The 27887-nt window shown below is 44.7% G+C and overlaps 1 protein-coding gene and 1 long non-coding RNA gene across 2 annotated transcripts; one reads left to right on the forward strand and one right to left on the reverse strand.

Moving 5' to 3' along the window:
* Positions 1 to 24243, forward strand: NEU3 (neuraminidase 3). The gene is given in 5 exon segments (XM_060605641.3): positions 1 to 236; positions 8713 to 8795; positions 8798 to 8830; positions 13133 to 13344; positions 18847 to 24243. Coding segments are annotated over 5 exon segments (1497 nt in total). The 5' UTR covers positions 1 to 147; the 3' UTR covers positions 19927 to 24243.
* Positions 13338 to 27604, reverse strand: LOC144612920 (uncharacterized). The gene is made up of 3 exons (XR_013550118.1): positions 27351 to 27604; positions 20585 to 20641; positions 13338 to 13445 (listed from the first exon to the last, which is right to left on the reverse strand). It is a non-coding gene; the product is annotated as an uncharacterized LOC144612920 (long non-coding RNA).
* Between the last annotated feature and the right edge of the window lie 283 nt (positions 27605 to 27887).

The following is a 27887-nucleotide window of genomic DNA, read 5'->3' on the forward strand; positions in this document are numbered from 1 at the left end:
TTTCAGGGATTATGGAAAATCACAACATACATCTGGTACCAGGTTTCACCCTTAACGACCTTGTTCCAGCACCAGCGAATATGGGTGTTCTCTGGGGTCTGCTGCAACCAGGCGGCCACACAGTCTCTACCAAATGTCCTTCCAGCAATGGAACTGCTTCTCTCTGTGTGGCCCGTGGACCTCCCAGACGCTATTCTGCTCCTGGAGATTCGCCCTTCCCACCAGAGCACCACCAGGTATTGAGCTGTGGAGTTTCAGACTCTGTTCCCCCTGTTTATAGAGCCTTAATGGAATTTAAACCCTCTCCTTTCTCCCTTTTTTAGTTAAGTCCCTGCGGCTGTTTCCACTTTTCCACTTTCTCTCCAGCTGCTTTGGGGGAGGGTGCTTTTCTCATACTCCCCGCCCCCCCTCCTCATCTCTGTCTGCAAGCAAAAACAGCTCCCTGCCCTTTGCAGCTTCTCTCTTCCCCAGTTCACCTGTCCGCACTGTGTACCTGCTTAATTTTGTGGTTCATGTTGTGCAGATTGTTGTGTTCATCCTCAAATCAGTTTTCTAGGTGTGCAAGATGGTTTAGTGTTGATCTGGCTGTATTTCACGGACGCAAGACACAAAAAAAACTTCCATGCTGTTCTGCTATCTTGTCTCCTCCAGAAATCTATAAATACATTTAAATACATTATTCCCTGTTAGAAATAGGGTTGGAGAAGATGGTTGCAAGCTCAGAGTACTGGGAAAGTAGGTTCAGAGGCAGGTAGTTGCTCAGAAGGTGTCCTGGTTGTTGCTTACTTTCCAGTCGGTGAATCCCACCATTAATGGATTTCCTCACTAATCTGGTAGCCTTGGCTCTCCACCCTATTATAACTAGTGACACTAATATTCATCATGAGTGGGCAGCAGGTTCCTCCTCCTTTCAGACAGCAGTTACAGACACATCCCTACAGGAGCACGAAAAGAGGGAAATCCCTTACTTCTGTGGGCAGAAACCAGGTGAATTTTCTAAACTTCAGCTGGTTTGCTTGCGAGAGAAGGGATTCGGGTACAGAATGCCTATTAAGGAAGAATGGCAACTGTTGAGTTGTCTTAACAGCCAAACCCCCCCTACAATTTATCAGGCCAAGCTTAGATCTGTTCAGAGACCACAGTAAAGGACTGGGAACTTTTTGCAGGGGGTCTTGACTGCTGTGAGGGAGCTTTGGCCCTTTGGGAAGAGTTCCCTGTGTCAAACTCTGTGACAATGGGAAACCATTGATGAATATTGAGTAGTATTCAAGCTCTTAGTTCCCTGGATTTGGCTTATCATGCTGTTAAAGGGGACCCACTAGAGAATGAAGAACTGTTAGGAGAAGCAATCTACCATGAGCCCTGAGCACCCCTGCATGTTCTCACTTCATGTGAATGTAAGACCCTGACCACTTCCTGGGGGATATCTTAGTGTTCTGGCAGTAAGCAATCTTGAGAATTGAAGTAATGTCTCTTCCCTACTTTGCACTATAAAAATGTTGACTCTCCCAAGCTCAGTGTTCTTTTCCTGTGACACATCCCCCTGCATTTGTAGGCATCCATCTATCTAGACCTACCCCAAGTCACTTTTGTTGGGGAGGGGGGCTTGAAGAACTAGCACAAACCTGCTCACATTGCTTCCTGTAAGTGTAAAAGTTCTTTGTGTTTGATCTGGGAGTCTCATGGCTTCTACCAGTATCCATGATAAAATAGTAGGCTAACCTGTTAGTTGCAAGTAGGATAAAATTGTAGCCCTTTCATAGGCTACTCTGACAGTTTGGGTAACAAGGACAGGATACAGGTAGCCATGGCTTTCTACAAGAGAAAGGACATGGGTCGGGTGAGAGGATGTGAGAAAATAACCTGGGGTCTGGTAGGAAATACTGCTGAGCAAGTGGATAAGGGTCCTTCACTGTCCCACCTGTTAATGAAATTTTTGAGGCAAAACAGCAAGAGGTAGGATTGAAACACATTGCCCAAATGGTACTTAGGTTGTTGTTCACTCTTTTCTGGACAGGAGGAGGAAAGAATGTTTTGACAACAAGGCAGTAAGCCTGTGGCCCCAGCTGAAGGCTCTATGGCTGTGGCTGATGAGTAGAGGGTTCCCCGAAGGTGAAATAAATGGCAATAAAGATACAGAGTTTGAATGGACCAAATATATTAGGAGTTTGTTATGACCAAGCAGGTAGCCATTTGAAGTGAAAGTAAATACATGACCTTGTTTACTGGCACAAGGCCAGTCTCTATAACCCCTGATCCTTTTCTCCCTTTGTTTTAAGGAAAGAAGCTATTTATGTTGGGGGTCTTTGAGGAGGAGAGGGACTCCCTTTTAACAACTCTACTGAATATAAGCATCTAAGTCACCATCCTACTTGGTCTCATGGGCACAGGGAGCCCTGGGCACAGGAATGGTCAGAAGTACCAAGGACTGTGGGGGCAGATCCATGGTAGTATGCAAGGTGGGCAAACAAAAAAATAGCCCCTGAACCCTAGGTGCTCCTCAGAGCCAAGAGGTAACTAGGGAAAAGGCAGCACTGACCCCAGAGCAGGAGTCAGAGAAAAGACCTTCCTGCTGACCCAGCTGCCCCCTGCAGGATAGCCTCTCCTACTCCTGTGACTTCCTCAAACTCTTGGGTTGGAACATGATTTCTTGGTGGCTGTGGCTGTGGCTGTGCCTTGCAATATCGGTCTCAGATTGCTTGGTCTCTGAGTGCCTGTAGTTGGTGGGGGGAGTGGGGGAGTGCTTGACTTCACCTGGCAGGGTTTGGGCAAAGTCTGTAGTAGGAAAGGAAAACTAAATAACTGTAGGGGAACCTCTACACCGGCTCAGTGTTACTGTTGTATGGCTTTCACAGTAATGTGTTATTGACAGCAATTATACATTAAATTGAAGTGTGAAAGTTTGCAAGTCTCCCATTCAGGGACTACTGCTTATAGAGAAGTGATTCCTGTTTCCTCTTGAGTAGCATAACAAAATACAGAATCCTAAGAGGTGAGAAAGGAAAATCAACAGCTTTAGTTAGGTGAGAACTTGGTGACTGCTGGAGTACTCAGCCCATTTCCTAATATAGCAGTGCCACGTATCCTTTGCAGGCACCAAGTACACCCTTTGAAAAAGTTGGACAGCTGGGAGGCTACTACTGAGCTATTGTTGAAATGATGTCCGACCTGTAGAAGCCTGGTACCTGGCCTAACATCCCCACTTTGGGTGACATGAACTCAAACTTGAAATTAACAAAAAGCCCAGCAGCCTTCCCTAGTCAAATGGAAATGATGCATTTTGGGGATGCAGCCGCTGCCCATCTTAGTTTTACTTGAAAAAGTGATACCCACTCCTCTGGAAAGACTATTCCAAGACTCAGCTGCCTGAAGCAAAGCCACTGGCTCAAAAGGGCCCTTGATTACAGAGACTTTCCCAGTCAGATGCCTGGGCCTGGTTCACTTATGGTCCAGCTAAGTTAAGAGCTGTCGGTGTCAAGTGATGTTTCTGGAAACTGACTACAGTAAAGGCTGGTCAGCACAATGGGCTGAATTGAAGGCTATGACCCTCGTCCTAAGCATTCCTTAGGGACCAAACATGTTATATTTTTACTGACTCGGGCTATGGTCTATCACTTGGCAGACATAGACTGTCAGATTAAAGACACTCTTGGGGGGGCGCCTGGGTGGCGCAGTCGGTTAAGCGTCCGACTTCAGCCAGGTCACGATCTCGCGGTCCGTGAGTTCGAGCCCCGCGTCAGGCTCTGGGCTGATGGCTCGGAGCCTGGAGCCTGTTTCCGATTCTGTGTCTCCCTCTCTCTCTGCCCCTCCCCCGTTCATGCTCTGTCTCTCTGTGTCCCAAAAATAAATAAAAAACGTTGGGAAAAAATTTAAAAAAAAAAAAAAAAAAAAAAAAAAAAAGACACTCTTGGGGGCCACAAACTAAAAATGAATTGCAGCTATTAGTTGAACTGTCTGGATCACTCATGTAGATGCTCACAGTGGGGGCTTATTCACTGAAGACCAACTGGAATCAAACTGCTGACGGAGCCTGTAACCACTCAGATTGCCACCATCATTGCCTGTATCCATCATCATACCAGATATGACATTACATGCACCATCATAGCCTGGGCACAGAGTAAAAGTTTTATGCTTCTGGTGCAGAGGCTACCACTACATGCCAGGTTTGTGACTCCTGTTAAAAGTCCTGTTAGTCTAGGGGCGCCTGGGTGGCTCAGTCGGTTGAGCCTCCGACTTCAGCTCAGGTCATGATCTCGTGGTCTTTGAGTTCGAGCCCCGCGTCAGGCTCTGTGCTGACAGCTCAGAGCCTGGAGCCTGCTTAGGATTCTGTGTCTCTGCCTCTGCCCCGCCCCCACTCATTCTCTGTCTCTCTCTGTCAAAATAAATAAACATTAAAAAAAGAAAAAAAAAAAGTCCTGTTAGTCTAGCCATGAGTGAAGCCACATAGCCCAGGCACGGCCTCCATCCACTTCTGGCTGACTAACTCTGTCAGGCCTTTGGTTCCCTCTTGAGGTTACCAATAGTGCTTCAACAGGATACTTTTTCAGGTTACAGTGTTGCTGTTCTAATCAATCAGCCAACTCTACCCTGTTTTGATCTTGAAACTAATCTGTCTCATGATTTTGTTTTTCTTGACCACATACATTCTGACAGTGGTGAATCTTTATTGTGAAAACCACTCAACAGCAGAGGGCTGATAATCAAAGTATTTGATTGACTTTCCACTCTTCCATCCATAGGCATCGACTATTGTTGAATGTTGGGACAGCCTACTGAAAAAACAGCCTACAGTCACAAGATTTCTGACTACTTCACTTACCTTGTCCTGGTCAATACACCTTTGTAAAGCAGTTTGGCCACTGAATGTGGCTGTCCCCAGAAAGTGGTCACTTTGTCTTTACTGCAGTATTAAGATTCTCCAGAAAAAAAAGAATGAATATGTTCATGAATATATAAAGAGATGTGTTATAAGAAAATGGGTCACGTGATTATGGAGGCTGAAAAGTCCCAGGATCTGCTCTTGGCAAGCTGGAGATCGGGAGAGCCTGTGGTGTAGTTCCAATCTGAATCTAAAGGCCTAAGGACCAAGAGAACTGATGTATAAGTTTCAGTTCAGGAGGAGGAAAAGGCTCACTTCCTGGCTTGAAGACAGGCAGATAGAGTGAATTCTCCCTTACCCCAACTTTTGTCCTATTCAGGTTTCCAACAGATTGGATGAAACCCACCTATTTTTGACAGGGCAGTTTACTTTACTGGATCTACTGAGTCAAATGGTAATCTGATCAAGGAACATCTTCAGACATACCCAGAATAATGCTTAATCAAATATCTGGGGACCCCGTGTCCCAGTCAAATCGATGCATAAAATTAACTCTCATAGCTGCTTATGGTGTAATGATCAAAATGAGAGGGATTGGAGAGTGTTGTGTAGATTTATCCTGAAAATTCTGTTTTCAGCCCTGACTATTGTTAGGCATGATGTTATATTTGCCCTAACAGCATCCCCAGGCCAACCTTGTTACTACAACTTCCAGGTGGCAGCCTAGTCACATTGAATTCTGGTTCTCATTGAATTGTTTCAGGCACTTGGATTCTCTTGTTGGTTTGACATGGTCCTAGATCATGACATTTGGAAAAAGAGTCACCTCTAGAGCCTTTCTCTGAAAGGAAAATGGCCTAGTACAATTCTACCAAGCTGTTGCAAACTCCATAAACTTGACTGACTACTTGGTTTGACATCCCCCACTAGATGGCTCTGACCACAATTTGATAGTCATTCCCTTTAACCTACTGCGAAGTCTATCGGAAACATCAGGTGCACTTGCAGCTCCTATTCCTCTCTGTAAAATGCACAACCTCTACATGCCTCCGTCACCCCCATTCTTGTACCTATTGCTGTTTCCTTATGGGGTGGACAAATGCCACCTCACTGTTGGTGTGGACGTATGGGACAGTTTGGGCCAACTGCCATCAGACCGTCTTTCCAAAAATAAGGCCTGGTTTCAATCATACTTAAGTGGATGGGGACTCTGAAGCCTACCAGGTACCAGGAGGCCTCATTAGTGACACTGTCAACCTGTGTCCCCTAATTGATAATAGGTCCCAGTTAGGAGGTCCCAACAATTGTAAACAGGGGTATCACATATGACCTCAGAACTATACCTTCTATGTGGAAGTCAGGCATTAACTTGCCCCCTCCCTGAAAACATGGTGCCTTGTTCCGTAGGGAGGGTCATAAGCAACCTTCAAGTGTTTAAAGAAGAAGCACGATTAGATCATGTAGCCCTCAGATGACTGTAGAGATTCCTCCAAGATGAAGCTGCCTTTGGTTACAAAGGGGAACTTCCCAGAGGGTTGGCTGATTTATTTATGCACCTTCTGCAAAAAGTTATCCTATCTTGAGGGTCATCCTATTTGAAATGTTGATATGAAATTCATCCCTGACTTTAGCTGAAGGCAACAATGATACCACCTCAGCCCTGGAAGGCATTTGGGTGAGCCTCAGTTCACTGGCCAATGTGGTTATGGATGATAGAATTGCCCTTGACTTCCTTGTGGGCCCAGGTAGAGTCTGCAAACACTAATACATTCTCTGTACCCAGATTAATGCCTCAGGCCGGGTTTAAGGTCAATACAGATATAAGAGAATGGCACCCAGCTTTCTAAAGCAGACCTTGATGGCTTATGGTTGGTTGGTTGGTTGGTTTTCTTGTTTGTTTTTTTATGTTGTTTGTTTTTCTACCTAGTTGAGCCCTGGCCCTTGGGTATAGGTAAGGTCAGTTCTGCAGATTGGTCTCATACTGTTGCTTGGAGTTTTGTTGATACAACCCTTTTAGGATGGATTAAGTCCCATTTCTGTCAGATCAATCAGGGTGGCCAATAGAGTGGCAAACAAAATTCATCAGAAGTGATCTGTAAGGTACTGTGAAGGTTGGAAGAGGAGTAACTATTTTAACATGGAGGCCTAGGAGGTTACAGGAAGTGAAACTTGTTTCATTTGAGCCATGAATGAGGATTAGTGCCAAGAGTGCCCATTTTACAGATGAGAAAACTGAGGCACAGGAGTTAAATAACTTGCCAAGGACACTGAGCTAGGGAGTGGGAAGTCTGGATTTGAGCCAAGATCTTATCGCCTCCAAATATAGAGATTGCAATTCACTGTCTCAGGCATAAGACCAAGACCACCAGTCAAAGAATTGACAGAAATTTGGCATTAGCTTTAGATATTTTTCTAAAATTGACTTGGTGATTGATCTACAGAATTGGTGATTGTGAGTTTGGAGAAGTCTGGGTGAAGAGCCCTAGGACTTTGTGGGAGCCAATCTTTAAAAACAAATGTTTTAGACAAATAATAAGGTTTACAGAATAATAAAATGAACCACCTTAAAAAATTAGTCCCTTGGGTATCCTTAATCATGTCCTACTCCCTGCACTCTCAGAAGTAACTACTCCCCTGAATTTAGTATTTATTATTCCTATGCATTTTCTTCAACACTATATGGTATTGTTTTACAAGTTTTAAAACTATATATGGTATTTGGTTAAGGGTTCCCAAGACCACCCCTAGGTTCATAGACTCACTGGAATGACTCACGGGACTCAGCCTAATAGTTGCACTCACAGCAACTTTATTACAGCAATGTAGTAAAGACACATTGGATCTTAAGAGAAAAAGACACAAGTGGAGTCTGAAGGAATCCATGTGTATTTCGTATGCTCTCTCCTTCTCCTGAGGGGTTGCACTAAGCACACTTTCCCCCAGCAAGGAAAATGCAGCATGTGTACCATGTTTCTGCCTAGGGAATCCATTGGAGACTCAGCAGTTTTATTGGGGACTGGTATGTTGGCACCCTCTGCCTGGCATGTACCAAAACTCCAGACTCAGAAGAAAAGCAGGTGTTCAGAATAAGCTATATTGTGTTCAAATCGTCTGAGCAGAGTCCACATTTATTAATTGGAATTCTATAGAATTATGTCAATATGAACTCATGGGTTTTATTCAATGGATTATAATACTATTATTTTGTCAACATATAATCATGTACACACGTACAAAATAACATATAATTTTAATTTTTTTAGGGGGGAGGGGTTCGTCTAATGCTCTGGATCTCTGGTTCTTTTTGTGGAGTTCTTTCTTGCGGGCCGGAACCTTTGCTGGACTCCCAGGCTGTTCCGGGAAATTTTAGGCGGTGATACTTATGAGCTGACAGGCAACCAATAGATACGAGCGTGGGGCAAGGGGACTGAGGGGAGGGATGAAGGGGGAGGAAATGGAAGGGTGGGGGGCGGAGCCAGGTTGCTGCCCGGCCCACGGGAGCAGAGGTAGGCCCAGGGCCTGAGCCAAAGCCAATCTCGGGGCTAAGCTGGAGCTGGTGGTGGTCGGGGAGAGCAAGGGGCAGGTCCACACGGTGTCTGGGACTGGGCTAGGGGCGCGGGAGAGAAAGGACTGTGGCGGCGGGGCAGCGAGGGGGCGGGGCCTCGCCTGCGCCCATCCCATGGGGGGCGGGGCCGACTCTGGGCAGCGGCCAACTGCGGGTCCAACCGCCGACCCGCTGCTGCCTCCACGCGTCCCCGCCTTCGCTTCCCGGCTGGGTAGTCTGGACGTCCGGGTCTGTCGGTGTTTCCTTCTCTCCGTGGCCGTGTCGCCCTTTTTTTTTTTTTTTTTTTTTTTTTTCAGTTTTCGTGTTGCTTCCGTGTCTTCCGCAGTCTCTCTCCCTCTCCCCCCTGCGTGGTTCATTCTCCCGCGCTTCGGTGTCCGAGACCTGAGAGCTGCCCGGCGCCCAGCTCTGCTCGAGAGAGATGGAGGAGCCGGGGTCCCGTGAAGGTGAGCGGGGCTGCGACATTGCAGAGATCCCCGAAAAGTGGGGCACTCTGAGTGTGGGGACAGGTTCGGCGGCACCGCCTGGGCTTAGGAAATCCAGTCTGAGGGGAATATTGAGTCAGAGCCCTCCAGTGGGCCAGGAATTCAGACATGGCCAGAGAGTATTCTTGGCTAGTCTATTTTTGTTTTCCTTCCAACGAAGCCAAACCTAAACCGTAGAATTACCATTTTAGAGATGAAAGGGAACCGAGCCAGGGGCAGCCCTTACCAGAAAGGGTTGTATGGGTTGTAGAGTGTCCCGAGCTGCAACTTAGGAGACCTGAATCTTGGTCCAGGCTTGCTGCTACTAACTTAAGTGGCCTAATAAAAGCTTATTCCCCTCCGAGGGCCTGAGTTTTCCCATGTGTACAATGAGAGGGATTTGGAGTGCTGGATCTCAACAGGCCTGACAAAGGACGGGTGCTTTTTAAATATTAATTGTTAGGAATAAATAAATGAGTTAGGGAGGCCTCTTTCTGGGGTTCACTGATGGCTGCCTGCTGCACTGAATTAATTGGAGTCTTTGGAATTACGTTGTTCTTTTATGCTGAGAAATAAGTGGCATTATCCTCATTACAAGTGAGAAAAAAGAGACTCAGATAAAATGACTTGCTAGTAAGTGTCAAAGCACATTACACTTCAAAGTCCAGGCTACACTATACTCTCTCCCAGTAAGAGAGCAGGGAGGATTATATGGAGTAGCAATTAATAGCTTGAGTTCTCTGCTAACATGAACAACACCAAAGCAGAACTGTATCTAATCCTTCTCTATCCTTAGTTCCCAGTATATGGTTTGTGTTAAAGTTTGGGTTTCAGTGCCAGAGTCATCTATGCTGCTTACCACTGTCGTCACCATGATCAACATAACCATAATTAACAAAAAGTTAATGATAGTGATTCTAATTGTTATAGTGATAGCAAAGCCATAAGTGAAATTGTGAAGACATCGGAAGTTTTAATATTTTTACTTATATAGTGGTTTAAAGTTTAGAAAGCACTTTTGAGTAGTTCTTCATATTGGTCATCTTATATAGGTATTATCTACATTTTACAAGCATAGGAGTCCCAAGACCTAGAGAGATTAAGTGACTAGCACCAGGTCACACGGAAGTATAGATGGGATGTGAATCAAGCCCCATATGAGAAGCTGTGCTTCCGCTTTGGTGCTGTCCCCACTACCTCTCCCTCTCCTTTTTCCTAGTTGCTCCTCCCCACTCCATGCCTATTCTTTGCTTTATTATTATCACCCAGGGAATTCATGGGTGTGAGCTAATAATCATGTGTTAACTGATCATTAATAGTGTGGTATTCACTTGTAATTAATGTGTGGGCGCATAAGAGTTTAAACACAATCTTTCCCAGAGGCGTAGACAGATTTAAATACTTTTAAGAAAGAGAGTTGTAACTGTTATCATCATCATCATCATCATCACCATCCACAGGTTTCAAGGAATAAGACTACCCTTGATCCTTGAACAACACAGCTTAGAATTGCAGTTTCACTTGAAGAAGCATTTTTTAAATAAATATAGTACAGTACTATAAATGTGTTGTCTATAACTTGTGATTTTCTTAACATTTTCTTTTCTCTAACATTATTGTAAGAATATAGTATATAATACATCTATACATACAAAATATGTGTTAATTATTTATGTTATTGGTAAGGCTTCCAGTCAACAGTAGGCTATTTGTAGTTTTGAGGGGAGTCAAAAGTGATACACAAAGTTTATGCCCCCCAGAGTTGGGGTCAGCACCCCTAATCCCTGTGTTGTCCAATGGTCAACTGTAGAATATGTAGTGATTGACAGTCTAAAAATAATAACTGCTATATATTGAGCTCATACTATGGCGTGGGCTCTGTAACAGCCACTTCAATTTTTAGCTTAATTCTCTCAACAACTCTACTGAGTTTTATATATGAGGATCCTGAAACATTAGGAAAGTTAAATAACATGCCCAAAGTCAGGTCGTCCTAGTGGGGTCCTAATCCTATGTTCTTAACCATCATGCCAGCTTGGCTCAAGGACAGATCTTTACTTAGGAGAGCCTGACCTTCTCTGGCAGGAGAGCTTGAGTTGAGGAGAGAGAGGTGTGCTCTAGTACTTTGTGAAGAAGACAATTCCCACTTGCTTTTCAATTCTGCTACTGAGAGCACAGAATTGGGAGTGAGGGGAGGAGGCTTTTCTTCTGGACTCCGGAGGCTAACTCCCCATTCCTCTCATGATAGTGAGTCACGGTTCTTCTTTCTTTAAGTTAGAAACAAGTGACCAAGTGAATCATTGGTATGCCTTTGGATAAATTTGTCTTGATTGACACTAGGCACCTGTGGCCAAAAGCAGTGCAACTTTTTCTTTCAGTTTATTGCCCACAGGCTACCTGGGAGATTGGTCTAAAATGCATACTTGATCATGCCATTCCTCTGCCAAAAACTCTTGAGTGGCTCCCTCTCTGTGGGATAAACACCCTAATAAGGTAGCAAGGCCTCCCAGGACCTGGATTCTGCTGACCCCTTCAGTCCCACTTCTGCACTCTGTTCTAGTCATGCTGCACTATCGACAGTCCCCACAGCTCACTGTTTTCTATCATTTGTAGGCTTTTCACATTCACCCCCTCTGCCCTTTTCACCCTTCAGTTGGCTGACTCACTATTCATCCTTTAAGATCCAGCTCACTCATTCATTCAGTCATTCAACAGATAATTCGTCAAGTGCCTATCAATTACCAGGCATGGTTCTAGGTATAATGGTGTAGCGGTGAATAGAACAGACCCATCCCTGCCCTTTATGGAGCTTCTGTTGTGTAGTATATATTAAACAAGTATAATCTGGATGATAAGTGGCATGGAGAAGAGAGCAGAGAGGGGATAGAGAGGGGCAGGGGAGTTGTCAGGAAAGGCCTCATAGATTAGATGACATTGGAACAGGGCTGAAGGAGTTTAGGGAGTGAACTCTGTGGTTATGTGAAACAAGAATGTTCTAGGCACAGAGCATAAGGATATGAGGCAGGAGTTCACTTGACTCAGTTTTTTTCTCTCCAGAAACCCTCCACTGCCCTGATCTAGACAGATCCTTTTTCTGTTTTCCTATACGCTATCATGTTGACCTCTAATGTGGCACTTATTGCATGATATTGTAATTGTCCCTGTATGTCTGTCTCCCTCACTTGGATGTGGGCAGGGACTTCTGATTCCTTTTTGTCGCCTCAGCACCTACCTTTTGGCCTGACTTGGAGTGGGCACCCAGAAGTATTTACTAAATAAATGAATAAGGCCTTCTGGGCCTCATTTTTATAGTCTGATAATTTTTACAAGTGATTTATATGAAAGGGTTTGAATGACAGTGAAAGATAAAAAAATTCTAAGCCTGCTTCTGTCTGGCTTGATTCCCTTTTTGGGCCTCTGAGAAGTAGAACCCCTGATTTCTTTGAGAAGTGTACCTGCAGACTTACATTTTCAGCATTATGACAGGCTAGCTAACCTGTAACATTGTAGATAAAATATAACAAAGTCCTTTATAGCTGAAATTGCAAGAAAGTAAGAGAAATTCCCAGGGACCTAGAAGCCAAGAGTAAACTGAAAACCACACTAGATAGCCCCTTAACCTGACCTCAGTTGCCCTGGATGTTTGCTGCTCTTACTTACCTAGAAGTTTGGGCTTTAGTAGACCTGCTGTTGCAGTGAGTGAAACTGTGGGCCCACATGGTGTAGTGGAACTAAGATTGCTGCGTGAAACTAGGTCCCTTGAAAGTCTGCACCCCCTGGTATGGTGGACTAGGTAAAAAGAATTCTTTTTGCTGACACAGAGAGATGATAAAGATTGCCTCTTATCCTAGGCTCTAATAGAGGGGGAAAGTTTCCTCAGAGAGTTCTTAACCACAGGCTTTTCCTCATATGGATTTGGATTTATATTTATATTATCCGAATGGCCTAAAACCTCCACAGAAATTGACATGGGAAACCACCCAGGCTGGTAATACCCCTGGATGCTTGGCAGCAGCCCATGTAGAATCTCCATAAAGACATACTTGACACAGGCTGCATAGGATTTCCCCAGAGTGTGGAGGATAGATTTGTTCAATGAGCATGCGTATTGCTTGCTTTGTGCTATTGAGACCATGGTGTTACCTTTGGACAAAAAAGTAAAACGTTTGAGTACATCCGTGCCTCCCTGTGTGTGATCTTCAGAAATAGAATGATAGAGCAGAACTTGTGCACAGGCCAGCATTTGGGTATGGCCCCATATTTAGCTGCCTCCTATCCTTGCAGAGGTCATGGAAGAAGTGACATCGTGCTCCTTCAGCAGCCCTCTGTTCCAGCAGGAAGACAAGAGAGGGATCACCTACCGGATCCCAGCCCTGCTCTACATCCCCCCCACCCACACCTTCCTGGCCTTTGCAGAGAAGCGCTCCACGAGCAGGGATGAGGATGCTCTCCACCTGGTGCTGAGGCGAGGGTTGAGGACTGGGCACTCGGTACAGGTGACTCCTGATCCCAGATCTGGCTCTCAGCCTCAATCTCTCTCCACATTGCTTAGAGCACTTCAGGGCCTGTGCCCTTTCCCATCTGTGCTGGAAGAACCCTGCGTGGGAGATGAGGAAGAAAAAAAAGAAACAGTAAAAGCAATGGCTCTCACTTACTGAGTACTTCCTGTGTGCTAGGTGCACATTAGATTCTCAATAACCACTCTGTTGTGACATAGGCACGGTTGTCAGTCACATTTTGCAGATGACGAAACTGAAGCTCAGAGAGGTTGCTACTTTGCTCATGGTCACATAGCTGTAATAAAACAGCAGAAACAGGCTTTAAATTCCATCTCTGATTCCAGAGGCCTCCACGGTTCATTCAAATTCAGCTAACATGTGGTGTGTTTTTCATTCACATTTTCTTTTGTTCTTATAAGTCATCCAGGGAAGGAAGGAAGCATCGTTAGTCCAGTTTTCTGATCAGGGATCCTGGTATTCCAAGAGATAGGTAGCTTGTTCAAGACAACTAGCAGATGGTGGGGGCAAGGATAACAACAATCCTCCCCCTTCTGCATGGTTTATGTGAGGTGCATACTATCCCCATCGTAAAGGAGGAAATGGGATTAAAAGTGGTTTGCCTCAGACACACACCTACTAAGCAGCAGAGGTGGGGTTGGAGCCCTTGCCCCTAAGTAGCACATTTTTACTGCATTTTTCGAGAGCAAAGAATGATTGCTGCCCTTGGGCCTGTGAGTATAGGGTTATTTCAGATCCCGTTTTTCTTTTCTCTTGCAGAGCTGGTTGAAGTGAGGATCAGATGAGACCATGGATTTGAGAGCCTTTTGTAAACAAACATATATATCTTTATAATAGGCACTCTAATCCTGCTGGTTTTCTACTCATGGAGATATCACCATGAAAACATTACCTCTATAGGGATGACTTTTTTTTTTTTTTCTTCTTTCTTTTTTTGCTATTACAGCGCAAGTGCTTTTCTGCTGAATGTGGGCCTTGCCAGAAACCCCTGTTTCTGCTCTGGATGACTTGCTCACATCTCCTTGTGGAAATGATTTTTACTTTAGGGAACCTTCAGTCCCTGCTCTTTCACCCATCATGTCATGAGCCTTCCTCATGGCTGCTTCCTAGGACCACACCTCTGCTTGTATCATTGGCCTCCAGAGAGGCCCAGCGGGGCAGCCTACCTTGGAGTTCTAGTTTTTTATTCCCTCCAGGACAGGCATTGCCTGCGGTCGTGTTGCCCTGCTTTCTATTGCAGACAGTTAGGCTGTTGAGCACTTTTTACTGGACCATGCTTGTTGTGTAACCTCAGAAACGTTCACAGATGTGTCCACTTGAACTCATTCTCCCTTCTCTGTATTTTATCCCTTCCATTCTCTGATTTATCTGTCTGTAGAATCTTGAAGTTAGAAGAGTCATCAGCCTAGCTTCTTCCCCAGTAAAGAGATCTTCTGTATTCTCTTGGTAGCTACTAATATCTTAGGGGTTAAGAACATGGCTTTGGAGTCAGGCAAGACCTACCATTTATTGGCCATGTGACCTGGGATGTTTGACTCTTCTCTGTTTCATCATCTATAAAATGTAATTAATAATAGCAATTGCATAGTAGGAATTCAACATTAGTCATCTTCTATAAAGGATCTGCTTACACAACTCCTCAGATGAGGAACTTAATCCTGTGGCAACTGTTAACTTTTGTTTTTGGAATGAGACAACCTGTACTTCTCTATAATTACCCGTTGGTCTTGTTCCAGCTTCTGGGACATCCGATCTATACATAATAGAAAGTCCCTTTTCCAGAGAATGCTCTTTGATGTACCTGAAAGCAGTATTCATACATTCTGAGTCTTTTGATTTGGGCGCTTGCCAGCTTCATTCTTTTAGTGGCTCTTAAGACCACAGTCTTGATTTCGTTTCTGGGCCCTTGAAAGCTGTGATTACTGTCTTTGGGATTTGATTTGGGATGTCAGTGTCCTTTTTCAAAGAATGGTCCTTTGAATTTAGGGCTCCAAGGATAGACTGACCAGCTCAGCAATGAGGTGGGTATCCTGTTTTTTATCCTTTTAATGCAGTCTTTTAATACATAAAGTAGCATTTGTTTTTTTGGCAGCTGCATAATACAGTTGACTAATGTTAAGTAGACCATCAGCTAAAACCTCTTAATCTTTTTCACGTTTGCTGGTTTAAAAAAAATACATTATATATATTTTTTATTTAAAAAAATTTTAATGTTTATTTATTTATTTATTTATTTTAAATTTTTTTTTAACGTTTATTTATTTGTGAGACAGGGAGAGACAGAGCATGAACGGGGGAGGGGCAGAGAGAGAGGGAGACACAGAATCGGAAGCAGGCTCCAGGCTCTGAGCCATCAGCCCAGAGCCTGACGCGGGGCTCGAACCCCCGGATCGTGAGATCGTGACCTGAGCTGAAGTCGGACGCTTAACCGACTGAGCCACCCAGGTGCCCCTTTTAATGTTTATTTAAACATGGACCGCGAGAGCATGACCTGAGCCGAAGTTGGATGCCCAACTGACTGAGCCACCCAGGTGCCCCCCCCCGCCAAATTTTTTAAAATTGTAGTAGGATAGAGGCTCCTGGGTGGCTCAGTCATTAAGTGTCCAAGTTCGGCTCAGGTCATGACCTCATGGTTTGTGAGTTCGAGCCCTGCATCAGGCTGTGTGCTGACACCTAGGAGCCTGGAACTTGTGTCAGATTCTGTGTCTCCCTTTCTCTCTCTGCCCGTCCTCTACTCACACTCTGTCTCTCTCCCTCTCAAAAATAAATAAACATTTAAAAATTTTTAATCGTAGTAGGATATACCTAAATTTTCCATCTTAACCATTTTAAGTGTACATTGCAGCTTTGTTAACTATGGGCACATTGTGGTGCAACAAATCTCTGCAACGTTTTCATCGAGACTGCTGCTCTATACTCTTTGGACAACCCTCATTTCCCCCTGCCCCACCTGCTAGCTACCACCATTCTTCTTTGTTTTTATGAGTTTTTAGATACTTTGGATACCTCGTGTAAGTGGAATCATACAGTAGGTGTGTTTTTTTGTGATTGGCTTATTTCACTGAGCATAATGTCCTGAAAGTTCATTTGTGTTGTAGTGTGTGACAAGATTTCCCAGGCGCCCCAATACTCCTCTTTAAAATGTTTATAACGTGGAGTGGTAACACATATGTAGAAAACATAACATAAATGTCAAATGTACAAAACATGGATGTCTGCTCTGTGAACTGACAAAGCCAACACTTGTGGACTCATCACTTAGCTCAAGAAATAGAATACTACCAGTACCTCAGAACCTTCTCTTATCCCCCCTCTCTTTCCCAGAGATAATTACTATCCTTATTTATAGCTCTGGAGTTTAGTTTTGCTTGTTTTTAATCTTTATTCTTTATATTTGGCTTCTTTTGTTCAGTATTTTTGAGGTTTATCTGAACTCTTGTGTACAGGCTTCTCTGAATATTCTTGTACATGTTTTTGCTAATACGTGCATGCATTTTTGCTGGACTTACGCCTAGAAATGTCATTACTGGATCATAGGGTATGTTTATGTTCCCCTTCAGGAGATAATGCCAGCCAGTTTTCTAGAGTGGTGGTTGTGAAGGCTAGTCTACTTCAGTTTCACCCTTGCTCTGCATTTAGCTCTTTAAAGTTCCATCTTAAAGCATGGGGGTTTACCAGGGCCCCAAATTTTTGTCCTCCTAGCCCCATAAGGCTGTCAAACAAATTGTTCAGCTTCTCAGCTTTTCAGTTATCTCTTTGAGAATTAGCAGAGATACCCTGAGAGGAAAAAGGACTTGAAATACCAGGTCAACCTTTCTGAATGAACTTCTCTCAGTTCTTGGCCTATAATTCCTCATTGTCTTGTTTCCTCCCTGATGCTTTTAGCCAGATGTTTTTGTCTTAATATTTTATCTGTCATCTCCAGTCTCAATGGAAATGTTGGTTCAAATTACCTAGTTCGCTGTTACAGGAAGCCCTTTTCCTCCATATTTCTGATGCAAAAAGTAGCATGCTGCATGCACTGGTCTGTACTTTGCTTTGTTCATTTAACAATATGTTAGGGAGATCTTTCCATCTCAAGGTGTAGAGGCCTTCCTTTTTCTTTTTTCATCTCTTGCATTGTGTGTTCATGTAACCAGTCCCCTGTTGATGAATATTTGGGTTCATGATATTTTGCTTTTCCAAGCAATGCCACAGTGAGTAATCTTATATATACTTAATTTGATGAGCAGATATACCTTAGGATAAATTCCCAGAATTAGGCATGCTGGGAAAGGATGAATGCATCTGGAATTTTGATATGCCCTACATAAATGTTGAAGCATGTTACACTTTGGTCCATATAAGAGAGTGCCTGTTTCTTCACATTTTTGCCAACAGAATATTGTCAAAGTTTATGCCGTTGCCAGTTTGTTAGATGAAAGGTACTACATCAATTTTAATTTTAATTTGCTTTTCTGTTTTATGTGTGAGGTTGCACATGTTTTTGTTGTTTTTTCCTCTTTCTGTGAGTTGTCTGGTCTTCCTCTTTGCCCATTTCAGATGGGTTTCTGGAATTTTTTTTTTTTTTTTTTTTTTTTACCAATTTATAATACAGTTTTAAAAATCTATTAAGGAGATTAGGCCTTTCTTTGTAATATGTCTGAGTAGGCATTATCTCATTTTAGCCTTACAGCAACTCCTGTGTGAGCATGTTGTTACATTTTCCACTTCATTGATAAAGAATTTGAGGTAAAGTAAATTCAAGTAACTTGCCTGAGGTCACACAATGAGTGATGAAGGCTGGTTTGAACTAGGTATCTCTGACTCCTTGCTTGAGTTTTTAATGCCAGTGTTATGAATTGCCTCCCCAGGATAGTAGAGGAAGGAAAAACTCTTTGTTTTAAATTTCCCTTTATTTGCCTAAATTTCATATTTGTCCGCTTTGCTTTACTTTTCTTCATTTCTTTTCTTTTTCTTTTTTTTCTACTTCCTTCTACTTTTCTTGGTTTTTCTTTCTTTTAAAAAATATTTGTTTAGCTCCTATCATGTGCTGGGCACTCCTCAAAAGACTCATAATCTAGGAAGGGAGCCAGTCACATAAAAAAGTATGATTATTATATAATAAGTTCTATAACTCTTCTGTGTCTACAAAGAGGAAGCTACCAGTTGCTTTGGTGAGAGGAGGGGAGCAGAGGAAGTTCATAGAAAGCTTTACAAAGGAGGGGACTTTTGAGTTTGGAGGGTGAATTGGGCATCTAGACAAAGTGAGGAAGTGTTCTAGACAGAGGGGACAGCTTATACAATATCTAGCATTGCCTCTTCCCAGCCTTATAAATCATCCGTAATGTTTGAGAATTTAGTGACTACTTGAGCCTTCATGATTTCATAGATTTTAATATCATTTCTTTCTTATCACTGAAAAAGACTAATGCTTTTAATGAGCCTCATGTATTCCTATTAGTCTCTCACTCCTGCTCTCTCCCCCTTCCCCTTGTCTAGTGGGGACCTTTGAAGCCACTGATGGAAGCCACATTACCTGGGCATCGGACCATGAACCCCTGTCCTGTGTGGGAGCAGAAAAGCGGCTGTGTATACCTATTCTTCATCTGTGTGCGAGACCATGTCACCGAGCGTCAGCAGGTCATGTCAGGCAGGAATGCAGCCCGCCTCTGCTTCATCTGCAGTCGAGACACTGGCTGTTCATGGAGCGAGGTGAGGGACTTGACTGAAGAGGTTATTGGTGCAGAGGTGAAGCGTTGGGCCACATTCGCTGTGGGCCCAGGTCATGGCATCCAGCTACAGTCGGGGAGGCTGGTCATCCCTGCATATGCCTACTACATCCCTTACTGGTTCTTTTGCTTCCGGCTACCATGTAAAGCCAAGCCTCATTCCCTGATGATCTACAGTGATGATCTAGGGGCCACATGGCACCACGGCAGGCTCATTCAGCCCATGGCAACAGTGGAGTGCGAAGTGGCAGAGGTGACTGGGAGGGGTGGCAACCCCGTGCTGTATTGCAGTGCCCGGACACCAAACAGGTGCCGGGCGGAGGCTTTCAGCGATGACCGTGGTGAATGCTTTCAGAGACTAGCCCTGAGCCGACAGCTCTGTGAGCCCCCGCATGGCTGCCAAGGCAGTGTGGTGAGTTTCCGGCCCCCGGAGATCTTACGTGGGTGCCAGGACCCTAATGGCAAAGACGCTTCTACCATTCAGCAGAGCCCTCTACTGGACAGATCACTAAGGCTAGAGCAAGAAGCTGGAACACTGTCTGAATCATGGCTCTTGTACTCACACCCAACCTGTAAGAAGCGGAGGGTCAACTTAGGCATCTACCTCAATCAGACCCCCTTGGATGCTGCCTGCTGGTCCCACCCCTGGATCTTGCACTGCGGGCCCTGTGGCTACTCTGATTTGGCTGCTTTGGAAAAGGAGGGCTTGTTTGGGTGTCTGTTTGAATGTGGGACCAAGCGAGAGTGTGAGCAGATTGCCTTCCGCCTGTTTACAGACCGAGAGATCCTGAGCCATGTGCATGGGGACTTCACCAGCCCTGATAAGAACCCTGAGCCAATTGAAAGCTAAAAACTGACTTAGGACCCAATTTTCCATGGAAAGGAAACCACAGAAGGCAACCACAGCCAGGATAATGGAGGCCAGGTTAACAGAAGTTATTGAAGCCTACAGAGAATCCAAAAACTTAATATTGTGCTCCCTACCTTTTTTCCTTCTCCTCCAAGGAGCAAAATTAAAATTTTTCCATAGCTACTACAGTGGAAAGAACTATGAGTTGGGAAACCATGATGTGGTCCTGGTTGTGCCACTGGCTTGCTGAGGGATGTTGAACATATCACCTGAACTCTCTGGGTGTCAGGTCTCCATTTGTAAAATGAGAGGATTGGTTCTGGGATTTTTCTTCTTCTCATTTCTAGGAAAGACAGAGTGTCTGCATGCTCCATGATCAACAAATGCTGGCTCCGTAGCAGACTCTGATCTCAAAAGGGAAGTCAGAGGACTCATCATTTCCAATGACTCACCACTCATCCAGGTGTGAGGCTACACGCAGGTGTTCTGGCACGAAGGAAGATCTGGATGTTTTGTTCTGTTCTTAATAACAAACACACACACACACACACACACACACACACACACACACACACACCCTTTTAATCATGTTTAGAACTCTATAGGTTCTCTGTCCTAGAGGAATTGGGCCAAACAGTAGGATCATGAGGTCACCTACCTTCTCCAGCTTTGCAGCTGTGTTCAATCTTCCTTCCTTATCTGGAATGCTTACTCCCTAAGGAGAAAATGAGAAGCTCAATGCTAGTGGCCCTTGATAATGGCACACATTTTTTTTAAATTTTTTTTTTAACATTTATTTATTATTGAGAGAGACACACACACAGAGCATGAGCAGGGAAGGAGCAGAGAGAGAGGGAGACACAGAATCTGAAGCAGGCTTCAGGCTCTGAGCTGTCAGCACAGAGCCCAACGCAGGGCTCGAACTCACAAACTGTGAGATCATGACCTGAGCCAAAGTCAGTTATTCAATGCACTGAGCCACCCAGGTGCACATATTGTTTCTGATGGCATTACTTTTATGGAAGATGAACCTGAAGTTCATTTACTAGGATGGTTCCTGATGAGAAAAGGACATGGATTAGGACTTTAAAGCATTGGACAGAACTTCCCATGGTCTCTGCCCTCAAGGAGCTCACAGTTTATGGGGCTAGAAGTGGGAGAAAATTCAAGAAGATCAATGCAGCTAGTTTGTAGATGCTGGGCTTTAAGTTGAGGTGATGGTAGCTCTTGATGTCATTGTCTTAGTTGCATCTTCATTGTGCTTGGAGTCATCTGCCCCAGGGCTTGACCAGGCTTCTGGGTTTCCCCCAGGCCCATTTTTCTCAGAATGTTGTTCTGGCCTAGCCACTTCTTTACCCATGGAGGATGTCTTTAGGAAGACCATTAGGAAGGTCTCTGGACCTCAGACCTCTGAATCAGGCCTGTTTTTTTGGACCTGCTACAAATACCGTTTGTGGAGTAGGGCTGCCTCTTTGTCTGATAGGTTTGGGGCTAAACTTTGCCAGTGGTGGGTCTCTCAGATGATACCAGATTGGTTGTTCTTATTTTAGATTCTTTCCCCATAGCCTATTATTGTAACAGAAATTCTATCATGAGATACTTGGTTTTCCTCCCTATTTTAGGAGAAAAATACCTTGTATCAGAGAACTATATTTGGTGCTGAGTAATGGCCCAGAGAGCAAGTGTTAGTCTTGGAGCATAGCCTAGGAGGCTAGGGGTTGGCGGTTGCCCCAGTCCTATGGGGAAGAGTCGTGCAGGATGAAAGCAGAGATTAACTTCACCTACTCCTGCATATGGCTTAAGTCCATGGCTTAGAGTGACTTCTTAAAATTCCCTTAGCCTCTCAGCCATTTGTCAAAGTTATTCTCCCAGCACACAGTTATGATCATTCATTCACTCATTTGTACATTTACCTAAATATTCTTGAGAGCCTTGCATAATGTAAGGTGCTTCCTATTGACATTCCCTGGTTGAAAATTACTTGTGGCTCTTCATCGCCTGCTAAAGGGTGTCTACATTTTGTCTGGCATGTAGGGCTGCCAGTTGTTGGGTGGGGTAATGAATACTTATCTCTCCTTCATATGAATCCCACTGTCAGAGAAGACCTCTGTCGAGATGGCAGTGGAGGGGGTGACAGAGCTGCTGGTATAGGGAGGAGCTGGGGAAGGGCAACCCTCTCCTGAGTAGTAGAAACTTCCTGTTCTGCAAAGCTTTCCTGAACACCATCCCCAAATAGATGGGAACAGGGGGGTAGCTCCGTTCTCCAACAAGGTCTAAGGGATGGAGAAAATGAAAATATCAAGACTTCTTTGGAACCATCCAAGAAGGGACCTCAGTCACATGCCAGTGTGGACCTCAGCCGTCCAGTACCAGCACTCATTAGATGTCTTCTCCATCTCTGAATTGCCCTTCCCTTTCTCCTTCCCCTTTGCTTCATGTTTGCTTCTCCTTAGTGATTAGCATAGGCAAAGGGCCTGTGTGTATATTTCAGGAATAGCAAGAAAAGAGGGTTGGGTAATCCGACATTTGTAATCCAATTACAGAAGTAATCCAGAATGAGGATTAGGGAGAGGAACAGAGTGGGCAATGGTGGCTCTGAAGCAAAAGAGCAGCAGGGTAGGAGTCCTGGCACCTTAAGGAAGAGAGAGAATTTGGCACAGATAGAGACAGAGGCTGGAGAGATGGTGTAGGTGGAGGCCTCTGTGAAGAAGAAATGATAACAGGCTGGAGCTGTTTCCAACACGTATGGAAAGGGAAGGAGGCCTGCGTGGGCCCACAGTTTAGGCTACGATAAGTTCCTGCCCAGCCCTGTAACTTTAAGCTGGCTCAACTTGTCCATGTTCCACATGACTAACAAAAACAGCTGGAGGCACTCCAACTCTGTGCCGATTACCCAAGCCTTTGGGGCCCTGGGTCCAATGCCATGATACTGGTATCCTAACTAAGCCCATTTCTAGCCCTCTCAGGTTGGTAGAATGAAAAATACTGGGCAGGTGATGGCAGCTGTGAAGAAAAGAGGACAGCAGACTGGAGGCCTCTAATCTAGAAGTGTGAAGAGAGGACTACAGAGCCTGTGGTCCTTTGCCTGTAGATGTTCCCCCCCTGTCTTGGGACCCTTAGAATGGATCCATCCAGCACACATGGCCCATGTCTGGGAGTGCAGGAAAGCATAGGTAGGGACCTCCTGCTGCTGATATGTACCCAGATCATCTTCCGATCCCTTCAACCTGGTGGTGCTGCTCATGCTCCCCACCTCCTGATGCCCTCACTCCTAGGCCACTATTATGTACTTCAGGCCCTCATTATTTGGATGCTCTATTTGGACCTGTTTCTCCTGGTCACCAATCCCCCCTCGTATCCATGGGATATCATGCAGCTGCAGCCACAGATCAGAGACATGGCACCCTGTCTGTTGGGTAGCCCGAGGGACCCATAGAGGTCAGCCCAAGGCTGCGCAGCCTCCTCTCCAGGGTAGTAGGATTCAGTACTTCCATTTCAGCCAGATTAGGCTGCTCAGGCTTCTTCAGTAGGCTGTGAGTTTTCCCCACTGCATTATTCAGTGGATGTCATGCCATCCTCTCCTGTGCTGCCAGAGTGCACAGTGGAAGCCTCCCTTTGGTCATCGCCACAGCTTGCCATGTATTTCTGTTGTTGTGCCCTGTAGGCCTCTGCGAGGCTCTAAATTCCTTGAGGGCCAAGTCTCTACGAATCCTCCCTCTGTCCTTTTTACCTTGAATCACAATGGTTGCTTTATAAATATATGCTTTTTCTATTATATTCTGAATTCCCTGAAGGTAAGAAGAACTGTGTCCGATTCTTCTCTCTGTCCTCTGCACCCGGCACAGGGCCTGTCACAGAGCCTGGCACAGAACAGACAGCAGTAAAGTTTCACTGAAGGAATAAATGAGTCAAAGATCCTTGGCCTTCTGGAGCTAAGAGACAAGGCCAGGGCAAGCTCCCCCACAGGGAGAAGTATACTGTATCCCCTGTAGATTGGATAGTGTTCTAAACTTGCTGAGCACTCACTCTAAATTAGTCTTCTCTATGCTGGCTTGCTTCCAGGTCAGCCCGGATGTCCCAGGATGACAGCCTAAGACTGAAGCTAAGCCTTGACTTGGGGTTGTCATTTCAGTGGTATTTCCCTTCTGTCCCTGATTGGAGTGTCTATAACTGCCTGTCAGAGGAGGGTGCTCTGGTTCAGTGTGGTCTGAGCATGTCTTGGCTCCGTGATACCAAGTGCCAGAAGTGCCCTCTGTACCATAGCAACTACCAGGACTCTGAAACAAAGAACATGAATAAAGAGCCTAATTCCAATGACTGCTGTTTGTTTTGTTGTTGTCAAACAGTGAGATGATTATCATCCTAATACTTCTGTCTAGTTTGTACCCAACTTCTTTTGAAAAATGGATTTGACTTTTCCTAAGGACTTTTCTTGCTTTTCCTAAGGACTTTTACTTTCAGAAAGCTTTACTAATAACCTTTGTACTTGGGGTGCCTGGGTGACTGAGTCGGTTAAGCGTCTGACTCCTGGTTTTGGCTCAGGTCATGATCTCACAGTTTTGTGGGTTTGAGCCCCACATTGGGCTCTGTGCTGGTAGTGCAGAGCCTGCTTGAGATTCTCTCCCTCTCTCTCTCTCTCTCCCTCCCTCTCTCCACCCCCCCCCCCGCTTACCCTGTCTCTGTCTCAAAAATAAATAGATAAACCTTAAAAAAATACAAAAAAAAATATCTTTGTATTGTACACATTGTCACTGGAACATAGTTACTTGCCTATTGCAGGGGTGGGGGGAAACGGCAGAGATTACCATAACTGGTTAGATTGTGTATTACACAGTAACTACTAAGTGATTAAGTGAGGGAACTGGGATACACAGAATCACCCCATCTGACACCAGCCCCGGTGCTGGTCACTGCACATCTTATGTCCTTTTGCAAAAAACCCTGAGATTTTTAATACCAAATTGTAGCTGGCGAGGCCACAAATACCTCAGTGAAGTGGGGTGATAACCTTAACTCATGACTCGTACTTAACTTTGTACTCTGCTTTCTAAAACAAATAGACCATTGAAAAAGTTTTAAATGGGCATCTCTTTCATCATAACACAAAGAGTCATATAATGTTGAAAGAATAAATGTAGAGAACTGCTAATTTACCCCTTACAAATAGTTTTATAATAGTTATTAATATCATTTTAAAAAATCCAATGATCGATTTTATTTTTGTGTGTTTTGTTAGATTGCTTAATGTCTGGGGACCTTTGGGCTTGAGAGGAATACGCGCTACTCCATGAACTTCAGCGCTCAATTTTTCAAACTCGTATTCACTAAAACATTGAATGCCTCTTGAATATCTAAACAATAACAAATTTGATTAAACTGCCTTCAAAAGAATGATATATCAGTTACAAATTTAGTATAGCTGATCCTTTTGAGCATTTCAAGCACCATAAATAGTATATAAAACATAAATAAGTCCAGTGATTATAAAAGATTCCCTTATCCCAAAATGGAGTACAGAAGAGCTGATGCCATAGATTTAACTTTGTCAGTTATTATTATGGTTACACCTTTGGGGAGTTCTAATTTATAAACCTCCCCAGAGTTTTAATGACTTCATCAGGTTCCCCTCCTCACCCCCACACACCTTCCTAGCTATTTAGTAATAGCATATCCAAAGGGAAACGAGTACCATTTAAGACAAGTACTGTTTCCACTGGGAGCATTTACATGTGAGGTTGGAGGCCTGGAATCACAGACAGCTGGCTTCTCCTCAGTGGGTGGAGAATGCCTGAACACAGGAGGAGCCTGAAAGAATGGAGCCAGGCAGAAACTGTCCTAATGGTATCTACTAGACTTCTCCCTGTTATGGGACCTAATAAGCCCCCAGTGTTTTGTTTTGTTTTTTTTTAATTTTGATTTTATTTATCTCTGAAGCTAGTTTGAGTTGAGTGTATACAGCTTGCAAGTGAAAGACTACGAATGCCCATCCTCACAGAAAATTGGATTACTTAGTACCACAACCTGTTAACCACTACCTGGAGCAGAACTTCATTAACTTTCACTGCAGTCTACTCAAGTTAACAGCATTGTCTAAAGGGTACATTACCAGGAGAGACCTTGGGATAGAATGCAGGAAGGACTAGGCTAGGAGGGGTCAAGAGTCCAGGGTCTTTGTCCTAGAGCTTACCACTGACCTGTTGGGCAACTTTGTGCCAACCACTGGCCCTCTCTGGAAATCAATTTATTCAGCTATATAGCAGGAGCATACTTCTTGCCCCAGCACTCACTGAGAGTTATGTGGGTCTGATGAGGTAGTGGATCCTCAAAAGGGTTTAGGAACCAGTGCTGTGTCATGTAAATAGAGGATAAGTTACCATTCACCCGTTGATCTCCCTTATCCATCAGCATTGGCAACATTTGAAAATCAAATGCTGAAAATGAAGGTGATAAATGTTATGCCCAGAATTCGTGATCCCCTAAGACCACTAGGGAGCCGAGTCCGATGCAAAAGCAAAAGAACCTTTATTCGAGCTAGCTCCAGCTCCATCCCCTACCTGCACCGACTCAGCGGTGAGATACCAGGGAGAGAGAGCGAGTTTCAAAAGCACAAAGGTTTTATAGGGGTCTAGGGGCAGTTGGTGAGGTAATGGCTGTGGCCTCAGCTGATTGGCTGGGGAAGGGTCGTGGCCTTGGCCGATTGGCTGGGGAAGGGTCGGAGTCCTGTTACGCAGGTCGCTGGGCGTGTTTTGATCAGGAAGTTTGAACGGGTGAGCGGGAGGTTACTCAAGGGGAGGAGGCGCGGTCTGAGGTTTCTGTGATTTTCCCGGAAAAGGGGTCATGTCGGGGACATAGTCCCTCAAGGTGGAGAACACAGAACAAGATGGAGTCGGCCGGCGTAGGCCCGCCCTTTCAGATGGAAGGGAGCAGAAGAAGGCAGGGTCCACTGAGGAGGGCACTTCAAGGCTGGACAGCCATCTTGCCTCACCTCTCTCATGTCCTTAGCAAAATGTAGGTCCATGATTTTGCCCAACCATCTGATTTTGCCCCAGATCTTTGGTTCCCTTTCTGCGAGGAATGATCCAGCCTGTGTATAGAAGAGGGAAATCTCAACCCAAGTAGGAAGGGACTTGGCCTGAGTCATCTTTGTTTTCTGTGCCCACCAAAGTGCCAGCCATGGCAAGATTATAGGAAAAGAAGTGTGGAAGGGGAATAGCATTTGTAAAGTGCCTAGTGTGGGTTGAGTTATACATACATTCTCTCATTTAATTCAACAACCCATTTTAGAGATGGAAACATTGAGACTCAACAAGGTTACATGATGTGTTCCAAAGTCACACACCTGTAGATGATGAAGTCAGATCTGATTCCAAACCAGTATTTTTGTCATACGGCAAATAAGTGGCAGAACTGTGGGTGATGCTTACCTTGCCGTTGATGTGAGGTAGGGATAGTGCCTCTTAATTCCTTGGAACATGGTGGGCATTCAGCAGCTGGTAAGAGGCTGATGATGATGATTCCTGTAATAATGACACGTCTCACATTTGCACTAAAGTGCCTTCTCAGACCAAAGGTCTTCCCCTTTTATTTCACCCAAGAGAGAAATGCATTAGTTTCTTTGCTTGGAAGCCCAGATCTAGCTGGAGATTATTTTCTAGGACCTCCAAACTTCAGCAAAACAGCTGCCTCCCACAACCCACAGTCGTTCTAAATGTAGATTGTGCTGTCATCAATTAGGAATAGAATCAGAGTGAGAGCATGGATTCTCTTGAGGGGTAAACATAGAATTTGATCAGGTGAAGCTGATTTAGTGCTGAATGAGAAGGGTCCGGGCCAGCAGGCACCGGGCTGGTCTCCAATTGAGCCACAAGTTCGAGATAGCAACTCTACTTCTGCCTTTCCCCACTGTGGGCCAGTCCCTGGAGCCGTACCCAGTGGCCAGGTCTGAGCCCATCAGGCCATGT

Source organism: Panthera onca, chromosome D1 (assembly GCF_046562875.1).
Source record: "Panthera onca isolate mPanOnc1 chromosome D1, mPanOnc1 haplotype 2, whole genome shotgun sequence".
Lineage (NCBI taxonomy): Eukaryota > Metazoa > Chordata > Mammalia > Carnivora > Felidae > Panthera > Panthera onca.